General features: G+C 33.9%; 1 protein-coding gene and 1 long non-coding RNA gene across 2 annotated transcripts in view; one reads left to right on the top strand and one right to left on the bottom strand.

Annotated features, from left to right (window-relative positions):
• USP53 (ubiquitin specific peptidase 53) overlaps positions 1-19,881 on the top strand; it is a 26,490-nt gene extending 6,609 nt beyond the window's left edge. The window contains 11 exon segments of the mRNA XM_026667077.2: positions 867-972; positions 2,175-2,321; positions 2,766-2,915; positions 3,642-3,813; positions 4,867-5,007; positions 6,398-6,544; positions 6,698-7,415; positions 8,144-8,220; positions 10,253-10,334; positions 14,503-15,462; positions 15,464-19,881. Of these exon segments, the coding sequence (XP_026522862.2) occupies positions 867-972; positions 2,175-2,321; positions 2,766-2,915; positions 3,642-3,813; positions 4,867-5,007; positions 6,398-6,544; positions 6,698-7,415; positions 8,144-8,220; positions 10,253-10,334; positions 14,503-15,462; positions 15,464-15,482 (2,719 nt within the window). The 3' untranslated portion in view covers positions 15,483-19,881.
• Positions 19,735-22,382, bottom strand: LOC113411816 (uncharacterized). Its single transcript, XR_003370835.2, has 2 exons — positions 22,039-22,382; positions 19,735-20,596 (listed from the first exon to the last, which is right to left on the bottom strand). It is a non-coding gene; the product is annotated as an uncharacterized LOC113411816 (long non-coding RNA).

Genomic DNA, 22,382 nt, shown 5'->3' with positions numbered 1-22,382 from the left:
GAAATTTCTCCTTGGAATAAATTATCATATTCTCCTACATAAACGATTTCCCATCAGTCCAAGCTGTAATCCTACTTCCAAGTAGAATGGACATTTATAGGTAAGCTAGATGTATCCATTTAACAAGTATAATCTTGTTATTGTGATGGAATGGAATAACAAACATAATTTTTAGACATCACTACATTTGCCAGATTTTAAACCTATAAATAATGCTTTCTACAAATGAAATGTCTAGGAATGTTGAAATTATAGCAAAATGTTTTATTTCATCTATATAGCCCAATATTTTTAATTACAATGGAGAAGATTATTGCAGTGTATTTGCTTCATATGATCAGAAATGGTCAAAGCATTTTTTTTCCAGAAGCATTTTTTAAGTCATAAGAACAATAGCAAACTGTTGTAATGTGGACCAGAGCTCAGTTCATAAGCTGTTAAGGTGCCCTGTCTGGTTTTAAGCATCTGCTTTTTTCCATCCTTGAAAATATTTATATTCATATTTCCATAATATATTTTCTTTTCTTGTACCCTTTTGTATGTGTAATATCCTGTTAAGATTTACATAGCCCTAAATAGATCTATATCTATAAAAGAAATAGTTTTTTGCCCTAATTTTGCTCACCATCTTTAATGTAAATATTAAAATGTTCACCTTCAACCATGGAAATTCACTTGGGAAATGCCAATCATGATCTCATCTCAATCTACCACACAGGGTTATTATATGGAAGAATGGGATGAATTAGTGCTATTGTGCTATATTGTACTCCTTAGTGAAATTTGGAATATAAATCTAACAAATACAAGAACATTCTGTTAATTGCAATAATAAAATGGACTAAATCAAATTATTTCATTTGCAGCAATGAAATTGATAGAATGGTGGAAAGACATGAAAGACTCAAGCCAGAAATGTTTGCTCAGCTGCTTCAGGCTGCAAATACTACAGATGACTTCAGAAACTGTCCTGTAAGTTTACCAAAGAAATAGTGCTCTTCTATTTTGGTGGGGGTTTCCCCCCTTATAATGATAAATTCAAACATTAAGTGAAATCTGTCTTGGCAGTTCAATGTAGCCTTCAAATACTTAAATCATAAATCAAATGAACACATGTTGCTATCACAAAGTTAAAACAAGATCCCAAGAAAGTAACTCTTAAATAATTGTTTTATTTTGGCTCTCAGATAAAATAATAGTTATTTGAAAAAGGTTAATTGTTTTCTATCCTTTATCCAATTATACCAGTTTTCCCAAACTGTAAAATATTTTGAGTCTTCCTTATCTTTTAACTTTTGGGTGAGTTTATCCATATAGAAAGGATTGAAACCTGTGAGTAAACAGATAGGTAAGGGAAAATATGAAGAGGTCATGATAGGAGTATATACCAGATATAGGAACTAAGTATTGGAAAATTCTTTGATAAAAACTCACCGTCTAAGCAATTAGAAATGTTTTTACATTTATTGGTTATGTATAACTTTTTGGTTTTGTATTTTACGAAATATTTTGTGTTATGTATATATTTTTTTAATGTTTAATAAAGTTTATTTAAAAAAGAAAAAAGAACAAGGTTAATTGTTTTTAAAATAATATATCAAAATTTATTGTACAGAAAGTCTTTACATTATCAAGTGTAAAAATTATCATTTTGGAGACTTTAAAATAACTTGTGATTTGCATGTTTTTAGAAAAATCATATAGTTTATTGATACACAGAACAATTAATTGCAATTAAATACTTCACTTTTAGAAAACATAATGGCATATCTTAATAGTTATTAAATTAGATTGTGTTAACAATTAATTTTCAAAATTAGTTTTTGTTGTGAGTAGTTTTTCCATTATGCCTCTATAAGAGTTGCAGAAATGTCCGACACTATGCAACAGTAGTGACTAAAAATCAGATTATGGTAATTTGTTTTAGTCTCTAAAGAAATCTACTTTAAAGAAAAGTGGTAGGAAACTCAGATGAATTGCTACATATTGCTAGCATATTTAAGTTTTATAACTGATCATTTAGATCAGAAATAATGGAATTTGGGATGTGAATAAATTGGAGATGTTGTCTATTATTGAACATGGTCTTTTAGTGAATTTATATAAACTGGTTTATATAAAGCTCTTGACATTCAAAAGCATGTACAGCATTGTCCCCTCTTCTTTTTTTGTAGAGCAACTGTGGCCAAAAAATTAAAATTCGCCGTGTTCTAATGAATTCTCCAGAAATAGTTACTATTGGATTAGTTTGGGATTCTGAACATTCTGACCTAACAGAAGATGTCATCCGAAATCTGGCAACACAACTTTATCTTCCAGGGGTATTGAACATATTAACATATTTAATTTTCTGTGTTCTCTGAACACATTAAAAGAACTTAGAAATTACTGAGAACAGAGTTCTGTCTGTGTCTTGTCTAATACTACAATCCTATACTCAGAAGAAACTCAATCAAATGAAGTTGGAATTTCTCCCTGAAAAGTATACATAGTGTTCCATGCTAAAGGATTTTTTAAAAAAAACTTTATAACTAGATTGTATATGACTCAAGTAGAACATAAAACTTCTAATGAGGGAATCAGTTCTATAATGGTTTATTCTGAAAAAGGCATCTCTCAGATTACACTTTAAAGGATTCAAATGCTTTATTTTACAGTACATGGTTTGCTAAATAAACTGGGTGAACTCTTTCAATCTGGCTATGTAAAATTGTTGTGATAATTCTCAGCTTTATTTCTTACTTGCTTACCTATCATTTTTACAGTTATTTTATAGGGTTACTGATGAACATGCCAAAAACAGTGAGCTTTTTCTTGTGGGAATGATATGCTATGCAAGCAGACATTATTGTGCCTTCGCATTTCATACGAAGAGTTGTAAATGGGTGTTATTTGATGATGCTAATGTTAAAGAGGTAAGTTGTGGTATTGAATTTTATATAGAGGCATCCAAATAGCTCCTAAAGATAGTTAAACATATTTTATATAATGTTCTGACATCCTGAATTTTGATATTGAGACATGAAGTAATGTCTTGATATCAAAATTAAGGCAGTCAGAATATTTTATAATGCACATGACCTAAGGTGAAAGGTTTGGATGGGAGTGAAGGTTTGTTCTCCAATCTTGTGGGTTGGTTTCTGTACATTTAATTACCAGGCTAGGTAACCTCTTCAGTGGAGTTTAGGAGACGTCCGTGTCAATGTTTTTCTGTTTATTCAGGTGTGGGTGTGTCATGAGCATCTTGTGATGGGTCAGCTATGAGTCATCAGTGGGTCTTGTGATGAAATTATATCAGGTCAGAAGCATTGAGAGGTGAACTGGGGGGTGTCACATGGGTTGGTTGATGGCGGTGCTGTGTCTGGTTGGCTGTGCAGTTGATTTGGATTCTGAAACCAATCCACAAGCTCAACAGTGAACCTTCATCCTCATCCTACACCTGAGCTACAGATATTCACCACTATTGCAAATGAAAGGTTCAGTTTTGTTCTAAGTCATGCAGGACTTTGTTGCTTCACAAACATGCATTACATGTTAGGGCTGTAGAGTTATTTTTCACATGTCTTAACTATTTAAAGAAGTTTTGATTTGTTTGGATTGCTACTTTTTTTTAACTGATTAACTGATTACTTCTCTTTTAGGTTGGAACAAAATGGAAAGATGTGGTATCCAAGTGCATCCGGTGTCACTTTCAGCCATTGCTATTATTTTATGCAAACCCAGATGGTACGCCGGTATCAACAGAAGATGCACTTCAGCATATAATTCATTGGTCACATTATAAAGCCTCTGCAAGAAATGGAGAAGAATTTGGTAATAGAAATTTGAATATTTGCAACTTCATATTTATTTAGTAAGATGTGGAGATGCTTAATATGGTGTGAATAAACTGAAAATTGGCCTGCCAACATTATATCCGTAAGCCATCTTTTTTCCCCACTCATTATACATGAAAGTCTTCTCTAGTTTTATCCTCAGACTGACTGTGTGGCAAGTTGGAGTAAAGATAGTAATTCTCCCAAAATTTTCCAGTGGACCCCATGTTTATTTTATTTTTATTTTATTTAGCAATGTTATATACCAACCCATCTTACAAACACGACTTTTGCTGGCATATAATAAACATTTTAAAACAAATATATACAATCATTTTAAAACAATTAATCATAAATATAACTAAGAATGGGCCAACATCCTAAATACAATATAATCACTTGAGAACCTCCTGTGCCCATGGGATTCCCAAGGCTGCTAAAACAGGTTTTCTCTGAAACGCTAATAAAATTAGGCGATTGATTGAATGAACTTTGGTGCCCTTAACATTAATGTATTAATGCATAATGTTTTGCTGTCAGTTCTAGGGATAGAAAAGTTGTGGGATCTTTCGTTATTAAGAAATTGGGTCTGAGGCATATTTAATTTTTCACATTGGATGGAGTATATGCAAGATAGATACACAATTTCCCCTCCGTCCCCCCCAAAAAAGCAGATACTACTTTCAGAGAATACATGTAGTTCATTGTTGAACTGTGGAGCCCTTGCTACTCTCTAAACTTGGTTGTTCTCTTATTTGGTTGTGGTTTCTTTTTTTGTCCAATAACTAAATGTTTTTAAAACATGGGGTTTTTTAAGTCTGAAATGGAATTTTACTTTGAATTTATTTATTAGTAAAAGATGAAGTTTGATCATTCTTCACATATTTTTCCTATTAAATTTAAATTATGTAGTGTGCCTAGTATAGTTTTTATTCAGGCATTTATTTTTAATTTGTTAGGCAGGCTATTCATCAGAAAATCAATTTCAGAGATAAAATGAGTAAACTTTTTCTTCTTAAAAGTAATGTTTTTTAACGTTTCTTTTTTCTAGGATTTGAGAAATATACTTTTCTTAAATCAGATTGTGTAAAGGAGAATGGATTTGAAGAAACTTCTAACCAGAAGAGTAAAAAAGTTCAGCTAGAAAACTTTACTAGGAACTATACTCAACCTACTAATATCAGGGGGTCGAGTATGTATCATACACATTTTTTTTAATTTCTGGGATGAATTATAGTTAGATTAATTGAAGGTTAACCATACATAATTTTTGTTCAGCTTTTAAAAATGTTACCTACTACAAGTGATTGAACATTATATAAGCTAATTATATAAAATGTCTAGCAACATACCATGGTACAGTGGTGCTCAAATTTTCTGAATCAGATCCTTTTGAAATTTCAATATTTCTACGTAAACATGACCTAAAATATAATATGTTCTCCATATAAATCAAGGATCTTCAAACTTGGCAAGTTTAAGACTTGTGGACCAACTCCCAGAATTCCTGAGCTAACATGACTACAAGAGGAATTCTGGGAATTGAAGTCCACAAGTCTTAAAGCTACCAAGTTTGAAGACCCCTGACATAAATCCTCAAACTAGATAAAGAGAATCCAATGAAATAAATGAATCAAAAACAATATTTGAAATTACAGGTGGTCAACTTATAATTATTCATTAATGGCCATTCAGCATTACAATGGCACTGAAAAGAATCTTAGATCCGGTCCTCAAACTTATGACCATAGTCATGTGATCAAAATTTTGACATTTGGCAACCAGCATGTATCTGCAGTTATTGCAGCATCTTGAGGTCACGTGATCACCATTTGCGGCCTTCCCATCTAGCTTCTGACTAGCAGTCAGTGGAGGAAGCTAGATTCGCTGAATGACTGAATGGTTCACTTAACAACTGTGGTGATTAACAACCAGGACAAAAAAAGATCAAAAAATTGTGCATGACTCACTTAATGACCACCTTGCATAGCAGTGGAAATTCTGGTGCCAATTGTGGTCATAAGTTGAGGACTACTTGTAGTTTCAAATAGTCTGATTATTCCAAATCCAGTCTGATTATTCCAAATCCAGTTGAATATGGAGGGTATACTCAGTATATTTAAAAACCTAAGTTTTTTTTTTAGAATTATTGGGTTCTTAACCCCAGAATCTATAATATATCATTTCTGGGAGTAGTCTTATTGTTGCTTTCCTCATTCCTGGTCTAAGTAAGCTTTGGAAAAGGGAAGGTATGAGAATGAACCTATATATGCTGCTTCTTAAGATTTATCATTTTCAGTACTTTCTTCAGAAAAAAAAGAAACCTGAGATCCAACATTTTTCCAATACCTCTGAAGAAAAATTAGAGAATTTCCCCAAAATAGAGGATATTAACCCACTGTTTTTTTTTTTTAAATAATATGATTGTAATCTGTTAAGCATTATAGGTTGCAAGAGGTAAACTTCTTTATATTTGCTGAGGTTATTTTCTGTTCAAAAGTTTAGAGAAATTTGAATTAGATTGTCTTCTTGTCTCTTCCATTACCGTAAATGTGAACAGCATAATTCATTTATTGCTGCAGGTAAATTGGGACATAATGATCATAGGGAAAAAACAAAAGATCTTTCCAGAGAATGTGCTCAAAAGGCATCTGAGATGAAAAGTAACCCATCATCATTAAGAAAAAATCCTGACAGAGGATCAAGGAGAGAATCTGGGAAACAAAAAGGTAACAGAATTTTCCTCTCGCTAATTCCTCCCATATACATTAAACCAATCTATCTTTGCCTTGAAATTCTAAGGAAATGAAAGATATTTTATATAAAGAAGAACGTATAAATGTGAATACTATAAATAAATCTGTTTTGGTACTTTGTTTAAGATCTATCAGGAGAAATACACACTAATCTTAAACCAGGATCACCACCTTCTGGAACTGGATTTAGGCATCATTCCAATGAACATCTATATGGAAGTCAAGGGAGAGGATCTTATCGACATGAAAAGGTGCACAATCAAATTAAATCCACTGTACAGATATTCAACTCAAATAAAACAGAAGATGGAGAGAAGGTGAACCGTATGAAAACTGACAACACAGCTGGTTATGAAACAGATAGTAGCCAAGATTCCAAAGACAAAGGAAGCATCAGTAGCAGCAGAAGTCGAAGCAGAGGCTGGAAACCCATGCGAGAAACACTGAATGTTGATAGCATCTTTATGGATTCAGAGAAAAGAGAGCACAGCTCAAAATCCAAGCTAAATGCAAGCAATAAACCAAAACATGAAAAGGAGCAGAGTTCAATCAACTGCCCCAAAGAAATTCAGAGCCTGAAGGGTCTGATGACTATATATGAAGATGAAGCAAAACAAGGAGGAAGCCAGAATTCACTGGATTTGGAAAAGAAACGAAATAGAGAAAAAACAACAGGATTTATAGAGAGAAAGGTTCATCCTGATAATTGGCAGGCACAAAGGACTGAATCTGGCTATGAAAGCAGTGATCATATCAGCAATGCATCTGCTAATTTGGATTCACCAGTTGCTGAAGGAAACAGCTCAGTTGATCCCAACAATCTGAAAGAAAACATTTTCTGCAGGTAATGATATTAAATATGTATTTGTGATTGTACAAAATACATATAAATTATTATATAACAATACCAGAATACAAACAACCCTACCAAATTTTAACTTTTAAAATGAAATAGACATTCTTTTTTAATAATAATAGACTTCATGGTATTCCAATTCTGTTGGTAATTAAAAGCTTGAGAGAAAAGAAATACAAAACCAATTGTCTAATAAGTAGAATTCCTTGCATTGATTTTCTATTTATATTTGAGTATAAATTATAGAAAATATTTGCTAATTTATCAAATCAAATCTTTACTATGGACATTATGTAGATTTCCTATATTTGGGGGGAGGGATTTAAACACATTTTATTAAGATCCAGATTTAACATTACTTATATTTAGATGGCAGTATTTGAGTTATTTAAATAGAATAACGACACTGAGTTTTGTAAAATATTGAGATTATAATCATGTAAAATATTGTCACTTTCTTTTTTCAATTTAATTTTTCTTTAGTTGGGTATGTTCTCTTGATGTTGGCTTTGTATTGCCAGTTATAATAGAGGGTAATAGGGGTGAGAGAAAAGAGGAACAAGGTTTATAAAATACATTTCTTTGTTGAAATTCTAGATTGCTGTGTAGAAACAGTTAGCTGTTTTTTAAAAGTTTCAGTAGAATGTTTCAGGGTTGGTGAATTCTGTTATACTATTTGTACAGGCAGTTGATAATTAGTTTATCCTTTTTCATAGTGACCAAAATCTATCAGTTAGATATTCTGGAAATGTCTTGCAGCCTTTCTCCCAGCTGAACAAAAACTCTTTGGAAGGTAAAGTTAATATATGTGTTTTGTCAGCTTATTGAATTGTTAATTGATTTCTGAGTATTAAAAAATGTATTGTTTAAATGTTAGGGTTATTATAACTTACTAGCTACAAATTCTTTCTTGATACAAATTGGCAGGTTTTGTAGCAAATTACTTATCAATTCTTGAAAAAAAACTAGTACCCAATTTGTGGAAATTTATGTTCAAATAATAATTAAAAAATAAATAAAAGAAATTTATTCTCAACTTCTAAAATATTAATGTTTCATTAATAGTGGCAATAAAAGTGCAGTCCTAACATCAGACATATTAATATGACTAGAACATAGAGTCAAAATTCCTTTTGAGCTGTGTCTGATTTTAACCATGCATGGATCTTCATGTCAGCAGAAGAGAAAAATAACACATCTATTTTTATATTAGTTGGAATTCTGAAGGCACAGCAGCGAGCCACTCTCATTGAATGTTTGCCACAATGCTACTATATTGGGAGTATTTGGTTGCAAGCTTGCACTGCCACCTCCTGTTGAAGATATATAGTAATTTAGTAGTAGTAGTAGTAGTAGTAGTAGTAATAATGATGATGATAATAATAATAATAATAATATTAATAATAATAATAATAATAATAATAATAATAATAATAATAATAGTTGGAGTTTCAAGATACTTTGTTACTTTTATCTAATTTAAATTAGTACCAGTACCAGTAAAAAATGTATGTTGGCTTGAAAATGTATTTAGAAAATATTTTCAAAACAATATCTCATAGGATAATTTAATTATATTTGGCCCTTTAAACATTTACTTATTTATGCCTAATTACCATTATCTAGTCAGGGAAAACAAATAGTAAAAATACCCTTTCAGATCACACATCTGTAAATGTAGCAGATGTAGGATTAAGCTATCTTGCCTTTTTCTTTTAACATTAATTTACATGTTGTTTGTCATAGTAGGTTCATATTGATGTTTATACAGATAGTTCTCACTTAGCAACCACAATTGGGACCGTTTACTCGGTCATTAATCAAAGTGATTGCTAAGTAAAACCAAGACTGTGCTGATGATCTTACTTCAGTTTTCCTTTGCTTTATACGGTCATAAATGTGAGACTTGATCATAAAGTGACTTTTTCATTATTATTGTAACTGATTAAACAAGAATTACCTATAGCTGGAGTTGGAAAAGACCATTAAGCTCTGTAGTATAATCCCTGCTTAATTTAAGAAACCAAATTACAGTATTACAATATGGGGATGCTACAATGGTCATCAGTGTGAAAAACTATCATAAGTCACTTTTTTCAATGCCGCTGTAACTTTGAAGGGTCACTAAATGTCAAGGACTACCTATAACTGTCTTTTCTTTATTTTTAAGTCTAGGATACATATTGCAGTACACATTTGAAATTGAGAACTCTTGCTTTTCATTCTTTCTTCTAGTATTCCAATTTCCTAACTTCCTTCAAATCTAGCTGTGTTTATAATAATAATCTAAGAATGTTGAACCCATAGTCTTGCAGGTGTTACTGACTTAAAACTCTTCAGCAGTTCCAGCCAACAGGGCTAAATAAGAAGGAATGCTAACATTGTAGTTTGGCAGGATTTTTTGTGGGGATTCTCCACTCCAGTTGTAAGTCAATAGCAGACAAACCAGCAACCAGTTTGAAAAGTTCCATAGAACATGGCACTGAAAATGTTCAGTGAGCCAAATATTATTGTTGGCCTATATCTGTGTCAAATGCATACATATTTTTTGTGTTGCAAACTCTGGGTTTGAAGGAGTTTATGTTAGGTTGATTTCCTTAGGGTCTGAAAGGATCTTTTGAATTTCTTGAATGTTGTTCACTATTAATTATGGCATTTCAAAGGATAATTTTGAAAAACGTAGGTGAACAAATGTTGATACTTTTACCTTGACTTTTAAAATTATGAGTGTTATGATGGAAGGAATTGCCTGTACCTGTCTAACTTAAGTAAATCTTAACTATGAAGGAATATGTTGAAAGTAAATAACAAAGATTGTTTTTCAGCACTGAGGAAAGATGAAGTTAATACGCATGTTAACTACAAGCCACCTAACTTCTCATCAACTTCTCATCTGCAGATACAAAGGTAATTTTTACCTATGCACCTTGTAATGTGTAGCAGGGATATGTTATTTTATGTATGGCTCTATAGGTCTCCAGATATTCCTCGAGGTTCTGATATTACTCTCTCCAATTCTAAACAGCATGTCCTATTTTTTTTGTAACTGCCATATACTAAGACTACTGGCAAATACCTTGCTTTCAATTTAGATTGGTAGCAAGTTTTCACATTGGGGATGCATTGGGGTTTCAATGACTTCTGTAAATAGGTATAGGCAGTCCTCCACTTATGATTGGTCAAAGTTGCTATGCCCCTCCCCCCCAAAAGATATTTATGACCTAGTTCCAAAGTTCTGAGGGCTGCCCACCACCACCACAATACCCTATTTGGGTGCTTATCAACCAACCTTCATTTACAGCTTGCTGGCAGTGTCCTCTGGTAACTGCAAAACCTGATATTTACTTCGAGGTTTTAGCAAAAACATCCCATACTGAAAAATGGGTTCGCCTAATGACTGCAGTGTTTGCTTAATGACCACTAAAAAGGTTATAAAACCTGGTTGGTCAAATGACTTGAGTTAGGACCTTTACAACTTACAACAGTAATAACCAGGCTCCATTACTGTTGTAAGTCAAGGTCTACTTGTGTTATATGGAGTCTTCTATTTTTCTAATGCCAGATAAAATCAATATTGTACAGGTGAATATTTGAACAACAGAAAAAGATTATGTACTACAACTTACCATTTTAGAGATGTCAAATACATTGTCAAAAAAGGAATGTGTTATCTATATCATCTTTTCTTCAACTATGACAAAATCTGTGAAAAACTAAGTTTTTATGTTCATGTAGTAATGCTCACATGCTGCACTCTTCTGTTACTATCCAGGCCATTCAGTATCACAGGTAGGGAGCAGCTTATGTTCATTAGTGATCTAAGATTGATTACATTCTATTGCTTTCCTCCATAAATATGAACTATTATTTTTATTTGTTCAGAAAAAATAGGATTATACTAAAGTGCTGTATTAGCATGGGATTTATATCTGTGTAAGAACAATTCCTTTGGAATAGAGCTATCTTAATCGCACATTTTGTTTTTCATAATGGTCAAACTGCCCGTGCTCACAAAGTAGACACATATCTCTCTACTGCTTTTGTTATTCTACATTTAGTATTTGGGGACATGTTATCTTAGAGATAACATTTACTCTTTAAGACCCTTTGAAAAATTTCCATGAATTTACCTAATCCCTTTTACGAACTATCAGAATTGGTGGCCATCATCATGTCCTGTGGAAATGAATTCCATAAGTTAATTATGTGTTAGATTAGAGGAAGGGTTCCCAACTCCCAGACCACACTGGTACTGGGCCGTGGCCCATTTGGAACCAGGCCGCACAATGAGTGCATGCACAGCTCTACTTGAGTGAGCAGCAGGCATGGGTGCTTGCAAGTGAAGCTATATTTGTTTGAGCAGCTGGCACACACATCTGCTGCTTATGCAAATGAAGCTGCGTGCAAAAGTGTACTCGTCTGCCGTTCACCCAGGACCATCCCCTCCCCCCCCTCGCTGCTGCCGCCACCAGTCCACAAAGTGGAAAGTTTGGGGACGCTGTTTTAGAGGAAGAATTGTTTCCTTTTGTATACTTTAAATCATCTTCCAGTTATTCTGACTAGGTAGCCCATGGTCATAGTATTTTCGGGGGGCTTTTTCTTGTTCACTTTGTCCATGTCATGTATGATTTAATAAACTTGATCATGTCCTTATCCATTGTTTTTCCAAGCTAATAGTAGCTTACGTCACAGAGAAGATATTTGAATTCCTGATTATTTTGGTATTCCACTTCTGTATCTTTTCCTGCTTTATTATATCCTTTTTCAAATGGTACAACCAAAACTATATATAGAACTTCAAATATAGAAGTGCATAGGTTTGTATAGGGGAATTATAAAGTTGGCATTTTTACTTTTAGTCTCTTAATGATTCGTAGCATCAGTTTTGTGTTATTCATAGCTGCCACACATGCAGTTGGCACCTTCGTTGTATTTGCCACTTTAACCTCAAAGATTTTTTTCTTGGCTTCTTACAGACTAGTCAGATCCATTAAGGTGTTAGTGAAGTTAGAGATTATTGCCCAAGGGTGCATATCACTTCATACTTCCTAAATTTGAATTGTGTTCAGTCAATTTAAATCAATCCTTTCAATGCCTTTTGATTTTGTTCACTCTCAGATGCTTACTATAATCTTCAAATTTCACCAGCTCCCTTCTATCTCCCAAGTCAAATTCATAATTAAAACCAATTAGAAATCCTTAAAGAACTTCCTTTCTTGCTTCAATCCATTCAGAAACTATTAATTTTTACTTTGTTTCTGTATTTTATCCAGTTAGCTGTTGACAAAAGCAGAGTTATTCACAGCCTATGGCCACCACATTTATTGGAAAGCCTTTAATTAGAAACTTTTTTAAAAATACTGTCTTAGGGCTTTCTGATTATTGGTGCTATCAGAAAACTCTAAAAGTGGGTGAACAAGATTTATCTGCAAAATCCATGCCAATTTTTATTCAGCAAATCTTCCTCTTTGTTCTTAATTCCTTTGATTCCTTTCCCTGAAACAACTGCTAATATAACTGGCTTATAATTCCTTTTAAAAATGGCTGGCTTCTACTCCTCTGGGACCGAGTTTGATTTGAGCATTGGTAAATTAATGAAACCATTATGAAAGAATACCAGCCACAGCTATTTATCAAATGCAAGTTCCACTTACAATAAAAACAATGCTCATATTCTTGGGCCTTTTCTCCTGCCTGTGTAGTGTAATGGGCCTGAAGTTACTCTATTTTTGGCATAACAGACAGTTTCCATCTGTCTTTTGTTTTTTTGGAAACCAAGATAGTCTGGTTTCAGACTACTTGCCTGTAGTTTTCACAGAACTGTTCCCCTATTATCAGCTTTCACACTTTCAGAAATAACACAAGTGACAGATTGTTGGAACTGAACACCTACCAGCAGCAATCTTTCACTTAGGAAACTACAAAAAGGAAAATCCTCTGACTCTTGCCCGAGATTATGCAGTCTGTCCTGCCTCACAGTAAATAGAACAATTGATGATTTTTGTCCTGTTGGCTGGTGACCCTGGATGGATGGAATATGAATTCAGGAAAATCTACCAATCACGGTTCTTATATTGTCCCAGAGTTAATTTGTAAGGGTGAGATTACTCTCAAACCTTGTTATTTAAACAGATTAGAAATTGGCCATTGGACAATGCAGATTATATCTGATGGCTAAACATACATATGAAAATGAGGCATGAAATATTGACCAGCAAAGAATCTATTACTTTGGAAATAGGAATCGGGTATTGTATCCTAAAACATGTTTCTAGATATCTCTAGAATTTTCAATTCATTCAGGGGTTTTAAAGTCAGTACTATTTTTCAGGGGGATTTAAATTTTTTCAAGTTATAGAAACTTAGCTAAAAAACTAAACCTGGAACTACTGATCAAAAGTTAAAGCTCTCATGATAGAAAATTGACTGTTTCAGCGAACTATTTTTTTCTTTTTTCTTTTGATCTTAGGCTCTCACAAAACTCTTGAGTTCTATGGAATAGTTTGAAAATCATTGGTTTATTGTATCAAACAGTTCATGTCAAATGTCATATAGACATATATTTGACATTATGTAATAAAATGGAGAAGCACTCCCATCTTTTGATGACTTTCTTTATATCAACTATCATTGCAATCTTTTTATTTTTTATAAATGTTATATTTTCAGAGCCTAAAGCACTGGCTTTGTCTGGCAACTAGACAGACATTAATGCATAGTTAATGGAGACAGACAATCTGAATGTTTCTTCCATAATTTCCCTCTACCAGTTTATTGTCCATCGTAGTTTCTGGCTGATTTTTTTCTTTCCCAAGAGTGTTTGCTGTCTTTACTGATTTAAGTCATGAATATAAAGCCTGTTTATACCTGTATACTTGTTTACAAAATTCTGGATTCTGCAATATTGCCATGTTTGCATCTGACTAGATTCTTTAAAACTTACAGGCTTACCTCAACCCCACCATGAAATAACAAAGATTATTTTATTTTAGTGATTTCAAATAGAATTGGATTATATTTACTGTTTTGCAATAGTTATATTAATACTTGCATCCTTAAATATTTTGCTTTCTAGGACTGACATACCAGATTGCAATAAGAAGCCTTTACCTACGTTAACAGTGCAGACAGCTTTAAAAGATCACATTGAAAAAGAAATCAGAAACAGTACAATCAATGAGCAAAGCTCTTTACCACAGTCTGGTGAAAATGTACCTACTGAGACAAATACTTATAGTGCTGACAGTTCAGTTTTTTCTTATATTGGAGAGCATGGAATCGTTTCTGAAAGAGTTCAAAACAACTGTGAATCTTCATCTACCAATTTACAAGCCCCCTGCCCAGTATCTCATACAAAGACCGTTAATTCTACTCCTACTCTTGCATTTTTCTTACAACAGAATAAAACCAAGCCTTGTTGTACTGAATCTGCTCCCTCTACTGGACATAAAACCAGCATGTACAGGAACAAGTATGATGATGCAACAGAAACAGTTTACCAAAATCTTCCACCACCTTTACCACCAAAGAAATATACTTTGTCCCATTTGCATGGCATAGAACAAGAATCCACTGTGGAGTTAAACTTTAGAGATCATCCAAAAATTGAAAAGCAAGTTGCTATTGCTACTTCAAAAAGTATACCAGAAACAAGTTCATTTGGAAATGAAGAAAGATTAAAAGCATTTCATTGCAATGAGTCCTCTAAGATGAGTTTTTCACCAAGCTCGTTAGGAAAGGATTTATGCACCATATCCAGTAATCCTTTAAACAAACAGACTTGTTTTATTGAACCAAATTCTAGTTCCCTGGATGCAAATGCAAATGATGTTATATCACGTACTACTTATTTCTCGGTTGATAACTGTATGACCGATACCTATAGAATTAAATACCACCAGCGACCAAAACTGTATTTTGCAGATACTGGTGGGACAAACAAAGAGAGATCTTTGTTAGCCACTGGAATGCAGTTGGACACGTCTTACCACCACACTTCTGAATCAAACCATCCCACAGCTCAGCAAAAGCATAAATAATATTGGAAATGTGTAGTGTAATACGAATGATTTGGGGATGAATATAAATCCTTAGAACTCCAACCTAATGTGATGTTTAAGTTTACATACTTTAGCTACATTTCATTTGGAAAGTACACATTAATGAACTGTCCCTTGCATGTGCATGTGGGATCAAGAAATATCAAAAATGGTTTTATCTTGTGGAAATGCTGATTTTGCATAAGTTCAATTAAAGTGGCTATTCTTTTAAATGAGGAACTTATATTTAAATTGCTTTCATATGATAAATAGATGAAGCCTTTTTTAAAATAAAAGCTTGAATACCATTTCTTTTAAAAATGACTTGATTTAGAACATTTCAAAATACCATAAATACATTTGAAAGTAGGTTTTGGATTTGATTTCCATAGTTGGTTAAAATTTCATACTAACTATAGCACTTTTATAGGTTATAAAAACCTAAATCATGTATCCATTTGCAATTCCCATATGAAGACCATAGAACATTTTTAAGTATCATTATTTAAATTTATTTTAAATGTTAAATTCTCATGAAAAAATATTTCACAAAATTTGAAATGGAGAGTGTGATATATCCTCTCAGAGAAGCCCTTTTACAGATAAGTTGACCCTCACCAGTGTGTAAAGTAATTTGTACTGCTTTAAAGAAACATGATTGAAATAGAAGGATTATTCTTATGCACCAAAGGATACATGCAATAACAAGGTAGTATGATCTTTATAATGGCCTTGAGAGTTTTTGTCTCCTTTTGAAAACTGTGAAAAGTTTGCCACAAAAGGAGATTTTTAATGATATGAAATGTTTACATGCATTTTTTTTCATGTAAAGGCACTTTCAAGCTTGCTTGTAAAAATTGAATATAGTCTATATACACTGTACTACCTCAGTATGACAATATGGGATTATTTTTAGTACGTATGTATAGCATATATTTATATATACACACACACGTGTGTGTGTGTGTATGCACACACATACTGTATATATTATGCTTAATGTATGTACACACATATACACACACACACACACACAAAGTATGTGTTGTGTGTCATGTGTGTATATATCAGAAGTGTGTCAAACACTTCAGTTTTGAAATGCTTCCTTTCAAGTGAAAGATATAGAGAGAGCTTTATTGGTTGATATAGATGGGCTGCATGTTGTAGCAATTTTCCAGGCTTTTGTGTCTGATCTCATTTTGTAGTTATGACTTCCTTGTGAACTGATTAGCTCCAGGACAAAACTTTCACAGTGTGAAATATTGCATTTTCTACACAGTTACAAGTGTATTAAATTGGCTTCCTAAGAAGCATGGTTCGTGTTAATGAACTGAATAGCCAGAGAGTAACAAGGAAAGTATTTATGAAATACTTAAAAATTCTGGTTGTCAGATATTTAGAACTTTTGCAAGAAAGCGAAAAAGTGCATTAAATGGGTATTCACTTCCCCTTATATTCAGGTACTCTTAATTAGAAATTCAATAGTCACACTACTGTTTGCCATATGAGAGTAGCAGCATAAGAAATTTTATGACAGAATTATTTTAAAACTCCTTGTTAGACAAATCAATAATCTGTTAAATGCTGGAAGCATATGCTGATATTAGAAATATGCACAGAATGATATATAATCATTAAAAATTTACATTTTTTTGTAGACAAATATTAACCATTTATCTATTTTCTTGAATCAGTTATGCAGGATCTCATTATCTTTTAAATATCTGAAATAATGCCTTAATGAAGTCTTAGATTTTATTTTAATATACAGTATATATTATGGTAGCTAGAGTTTTAAACAATAGTTTCTTGCATTGTGCAGTATTTTAAATACAAAAATTATGCATAGCAGTTGTTTGTAATAAAAATATTTAAGTATATTGTTGGGCTGCAAAAATGTGATAAATTGTATAAATATATTTTTATATTAAAGCTGCTGTAGAGAATATTTAAATCATTGCATGTATAAAAAGTACTCTGATTTTCTTAATCTTTGATACTACCAGCAGAGGCACAAAGATGGATTCTGATCAATTCAGGCTGAAGATATTCCTTTTTAAAGATTGAAATGGAATATATATGCAGTTGTTAGGTAAAAATGTATGACACTGTAACTTTTAAAAAAATTTATAAGGATTTTCTATTAAACTGACTACAAAGATGGTCCTAAAAATGTAAATGTGTTTTAGTTTTTAGCATGATAGCTGCTATGTATTTTGGAATACTCCATTATAAGTTTGCACTATAATTGGATTAAATACAAATGCAAATTGTGACTGGCCAAATGGGGAAAATGCTATTACAATTGGTGATTGGGCCTATTCAGAACATTATTAGTAGTGTAAAATAGTGATACTTGCATGCTTCCCTTCAATAAGGAATATGATTGTTAAAGTTCCACATTTATGTTAATGAAGGAGTCTTCCTGCTCTCTAAATTTTCAGAGACAATGTCTGAAAAATATGGGCAGTGCTTGACTTACGACCATTTGTTCAATGACCCTTTGAAGTCACAATGGCACTGGAAAAAGTGGCTTGTGACCACTGCTGGCACTTAACCACCATTGTAAAAATTGCTCTATCATATGATTGTGATCTGAGTATTTGATCCCTGTTGAAGTGTCATGGGATCACCATTTGTGACCTTCCCTGCCAGCTTCCGATAAAGTCAATGGGAAAGATGCTAGGGAAAGTTGCAAGTCAGTCACCTTTCCCTTAAAAACTGTAGTGATTTGCTTAGCGGCAAAAAGCTCATAAAACTGGGTCAGGCCATGTCTCATTTAAAACTGCACTGCTTAACAACAATTTTTCCAGCTCCAGTTGTGGTCATAAGTTGAAGACTACCAGTAGGTCTAGTGACTAAGAGATGAGATTAAGGCAGAGGACTGGAGTTCTTGTCCTGCCTTAGATACAAAAACCAACTAAGTGACTTTGAGGCAAGTGCTCTCTCAGCCTTAGAAAGAAGGCACTAGCAAAATATTTCAGAAAATTCCCCCAAAATTGCAATCATGATTTAAGTTGAAGGCCCCAAACAAATTTTCTTATCCATATCTTCAATTTAGTCTTGACTCCTGACAAGTCCCTGGACAAGGCCTTTGCTGTCTTGACATCTTTAAAAGTAGTTTGCCATTACCATCCTAGGATTAAGAAAGAGTAAGCTGGTCCAAGTCGCCCAGCTGACTTAGTGCCTAAGGTGGAACTAGAACTCTGCTTTTTAGTCTGGTGCTTTAACCACCACACCAAACTGACTGTCTTAACTATGAATGTTACTCCACATTGTTGGTTTCTTGTTATGACTTAGCTTTTAATCTTATTGGTATCTATCATGCTAGAGTGCTGTTTCAGAAGTTACTGGTTTGTTTAAAGCATGTAGTTAGCATATTCATGATTACAAATAAAACAAGTAACTTCATCTCAGAGTAACTATAAAATTAATTTTTGATATTTTAAATTTTTTTAAATTAAAAAAAAGTCACTTCATTCCTGATATGCAGGTAATATGTAATAATGTAATGCCTTTATAGGTAAAAATGGAACTATAAGTACTGGAATCAAAGTGTTCAACTGAAAGCTGTTACTGAAGTAATTTGAATTTGTAATATTTATGTAAACACTAATGTGAATTACCTCTGTTAAGACTATTACTGTATTTTAAAAATGTAAAGCAAATGTTCATTTCTGTATAAATGAGAAATGTTGGATTTGTGAGTATATGTGCTTTAAAGAAATATATAAGTCTTAATAGACCATTTTTGCACAAATTTATTGCTATCAAATAAGGGGAACTTGGTCAACTGGCTATATAGTCTTAATATTTGCTTCCAATATTTGATTTTTTAAACTTTATTTTTATAATTGTTCCCTTGAGACTATAGATTTGTATGGCTTTTGTAATGTTATATACATTTAATGTGATATAGAGGAATATCTTTTTAAAACTTTTAAAAAATTTAACACTGTTTAAAATTGTCCTGCATGTACCTGCTGATAAAACAAAAATAAGATATCCAATATCTCTCTGCTTAGTTTACATATGTATAATTTTTCTGTGAATCAGGAGCACACCATTATTTTTTAGTTTTAAGAATACAGTGCTGCTCAGTTTGAGAGAGTAAATAATAGCAAATAATAGTGACCAAACACCTGGTAAAAATGTAACACTTGCATTCTGCTCCGTATAATATTCGGTATCACCTCTTAACTGCAGTTGATTTATATTTCTGTAAAAGCAGATGAAATTCTATCAAATGAATACTTGTTAAATCCTTATGCATTTAAATAAGCCAGTTTTTATTTAACTGCTAAGCTTACCAAGACTCCAAATGTTTAAATGGATAGGGATGGACATACTGTCAGTATAAAAGATTCTAAATAACATTACTAGATATATTTAATAAATATGTAAATTTAGGTAAATCATAGTATGGATTGTTTTACTTGAATTCACATGTAATGGTTTTCTCATTCAGAGTGTGGCTATGAATCGCCCATTTCTTTAAGACACTTATCCATTCTGAATAGTATTAGACCCAACAGTAAAGCAAGTAGCGGTGAATTCAGTTCTATTCATACGCCTTATAACTCTCTTACATATTACACTGACTTTTTCAACTAAGAAAATTGAGAACTTAGTATTTTGGGGCACATTCCTATTTGCTTGTTCAGAATTTGAGGAGAAAAATTCTAAATATTCAGTTTCTCAGTGAAGAAAATGATTGTATTGCTATTATTGCTGTACTTTGTAAATGCAGACCAGAATTTTATGCTAGGTGTTCATAGATTACTATTACAGAGATATTCGTCTCCAGTCCACTTGGATGGTAGTACAGAGTTGATTGCTGAAAATAGATAACTTCAAACTTAATTGAACAGTTCAATGATAGTGTTATATTTAATGTAAGGCACAATTTGCACTTATTGAATAATGTGAAACATAACAGTTCATCATAGAGCAAGTTCACCACATCCAATTGCTCATCAAAAATATGTCAATACTTCAAATATAGAAAGAGCAGTTATTATTGAGATTTCTGATGTAAGAGTTTTCCAGTGTTGTTTTATTTTTGGTCGTGAAGCAAGAGCAGCTAAAGGAGTAGCATTAGCTGGTTTTTCTTGAAGGCAGTCTGATTGTCTGCAGTATAAAGAAAACAAAAATTAAATCAATCAGTGAAAAAACCTGTACCCAATATAATGTGCATCAGAATTCTACCGTGTTTCTCCAACAATACGGCCTCCCCCAATAGGAAGTCCCAGCATGCTTTATAGGCATAAAATCAAATTAAGCCCCTCCCCCCAAATTAAGGCAATGGCAGCAGCGGCTCCTGGTTTTGCCTTTCCCTTCCCGAGGCAAAGCGGGACTGGAGCCGCGCTGGCGGTAGCAACTCCTGACAGCCCCAGCAGGATACCTGAGCGGAGCCCGGGCGGGCGGTGCGAACGGAGGCCGCTGAGCGGCAGGAAAAGGGAGCTGGGCAGCGATTTCTTGGTGCGTGGTGGGGGGGTCTCTTTTGGCCGGCCCCGATTTTTTTTTCAGAGGGAATATCATGCCTGATAAACACAAAAGCTTATGGAGCACCAAGAACTCCACAGTTCAACCCTGAGCTACACATACTGCTGAAACAGGACTATTTAGTGGCAAAATGCTTAAGAATTAAATTGCTTCTTAGCAAGAAGGGAAAGGAAACTGGGTCCTGGGGTTGAAGGATAATATTTTGGAGCACAAAAAGCATCGGTATTAAAGGAAAGGGAACTACCTGCTCCAGCTTGAGGAAAAGGGAATTATAATGAGGTTGGTACATGTTGGTACAATGACAAGACCTGCAAACAAGCAACAGATAAAAGCAGCTGCAATAAAAGTGTGGCAAAGCATTTCAAATGAGGAAACTCAGTAGTTATGGTCTTGGGTTCTAGACTTCATGCAGTCATTGACTGCAAAGGATTTTCATCCAACTATTAAAAACAATGTTTATATTTGTAATGATGTTAGTTTGTTCCATCTTTAAATGTTAAAATGGCTGTAATCCCTCAATGTTAAACGCCACACTTTTTGTCAAATCTCTTGAATTAAAGCTGACTGCTTCCACTTTACTCACATCTTGACCATTTCATTTCAAATTCAATGTGTACTGAGGCCAAATGCCAAAAAAAAAATTACCATTGTCCCAATATATACAAACCTGACAGCATCTGGACTTAGGCAAATGCATTGGTTGTATTTCTTTAAGTGTTATGCAATGTGTTCCTTTTCTGTTTGATCATTTTCCTATTAAAACTATAGTGAATTCCATAATTTATCATCCACCACATTAAAATGTTTTGGCAGTTTAAGACTTATTAGGCTCTTCAACTTAACATCAATTCGTGTCCGCACATCCCAAAAGATGTGAGACCGCACATCCCAAGCCCCCACCGCCGGCTTCACTCTATTTATACGAAACTCCAAAGCGCTCAAACGGCATCCTGCCGGTTTCTCTTCAAACCTTGAACTCCTGGGACTCCGTTATTCCCCCCGTGTCCCCAAGGCGTCTCCTTCGTTTTCCTGCGCCGCCGCCGCCGCCCACCCCACTTTCGACTCACCCCTCCGATGCTGCCGCTAAGGGAGTAGATAAACGAAGACGAAGAGTACGAGGTCGAAGAGGATCATCAGCCAGAGGTCCAGCCAGTAGGACGTCCCGGAGAGAGGGGGCCCGCAGGAGATGTTCTGCCTTGTTTCGGCCACCTCGGCTGCGAGCCGGTCCGGTTCACGTTCAGCCTTTCGGCGGCCTCGTACCTCAACGCCTTCCGCAGCCTCCATTGTCCCCCCCACACGGAAAAGGATGACTTATTCTGCGAAACCGCGCCCGGCGTACATAGGACATTTACTACCATAGAGACAAAAAAAAGGAGAGGCGCAATAGTCATGTTTCCGGTAGAGACTTCCG

This window comes from Notechis scutatus, chromosome 4, assembly GCF_049901735.1.
Source record: "Notechis scutatus isolate UNSWTSFEM ecotype Mainland chromosome 4, rNotScu1.2, whole genome shotgun sequence".
Lineage (NCBI taxonomy): Eukaryota > Metazoa > Chordata > Lepidosauria > Squamata > Elapidae > Notechis > Notechis scutatus.
This window is presented reverse-complemented; position numbering and strand designations above follow the sequence as displayed.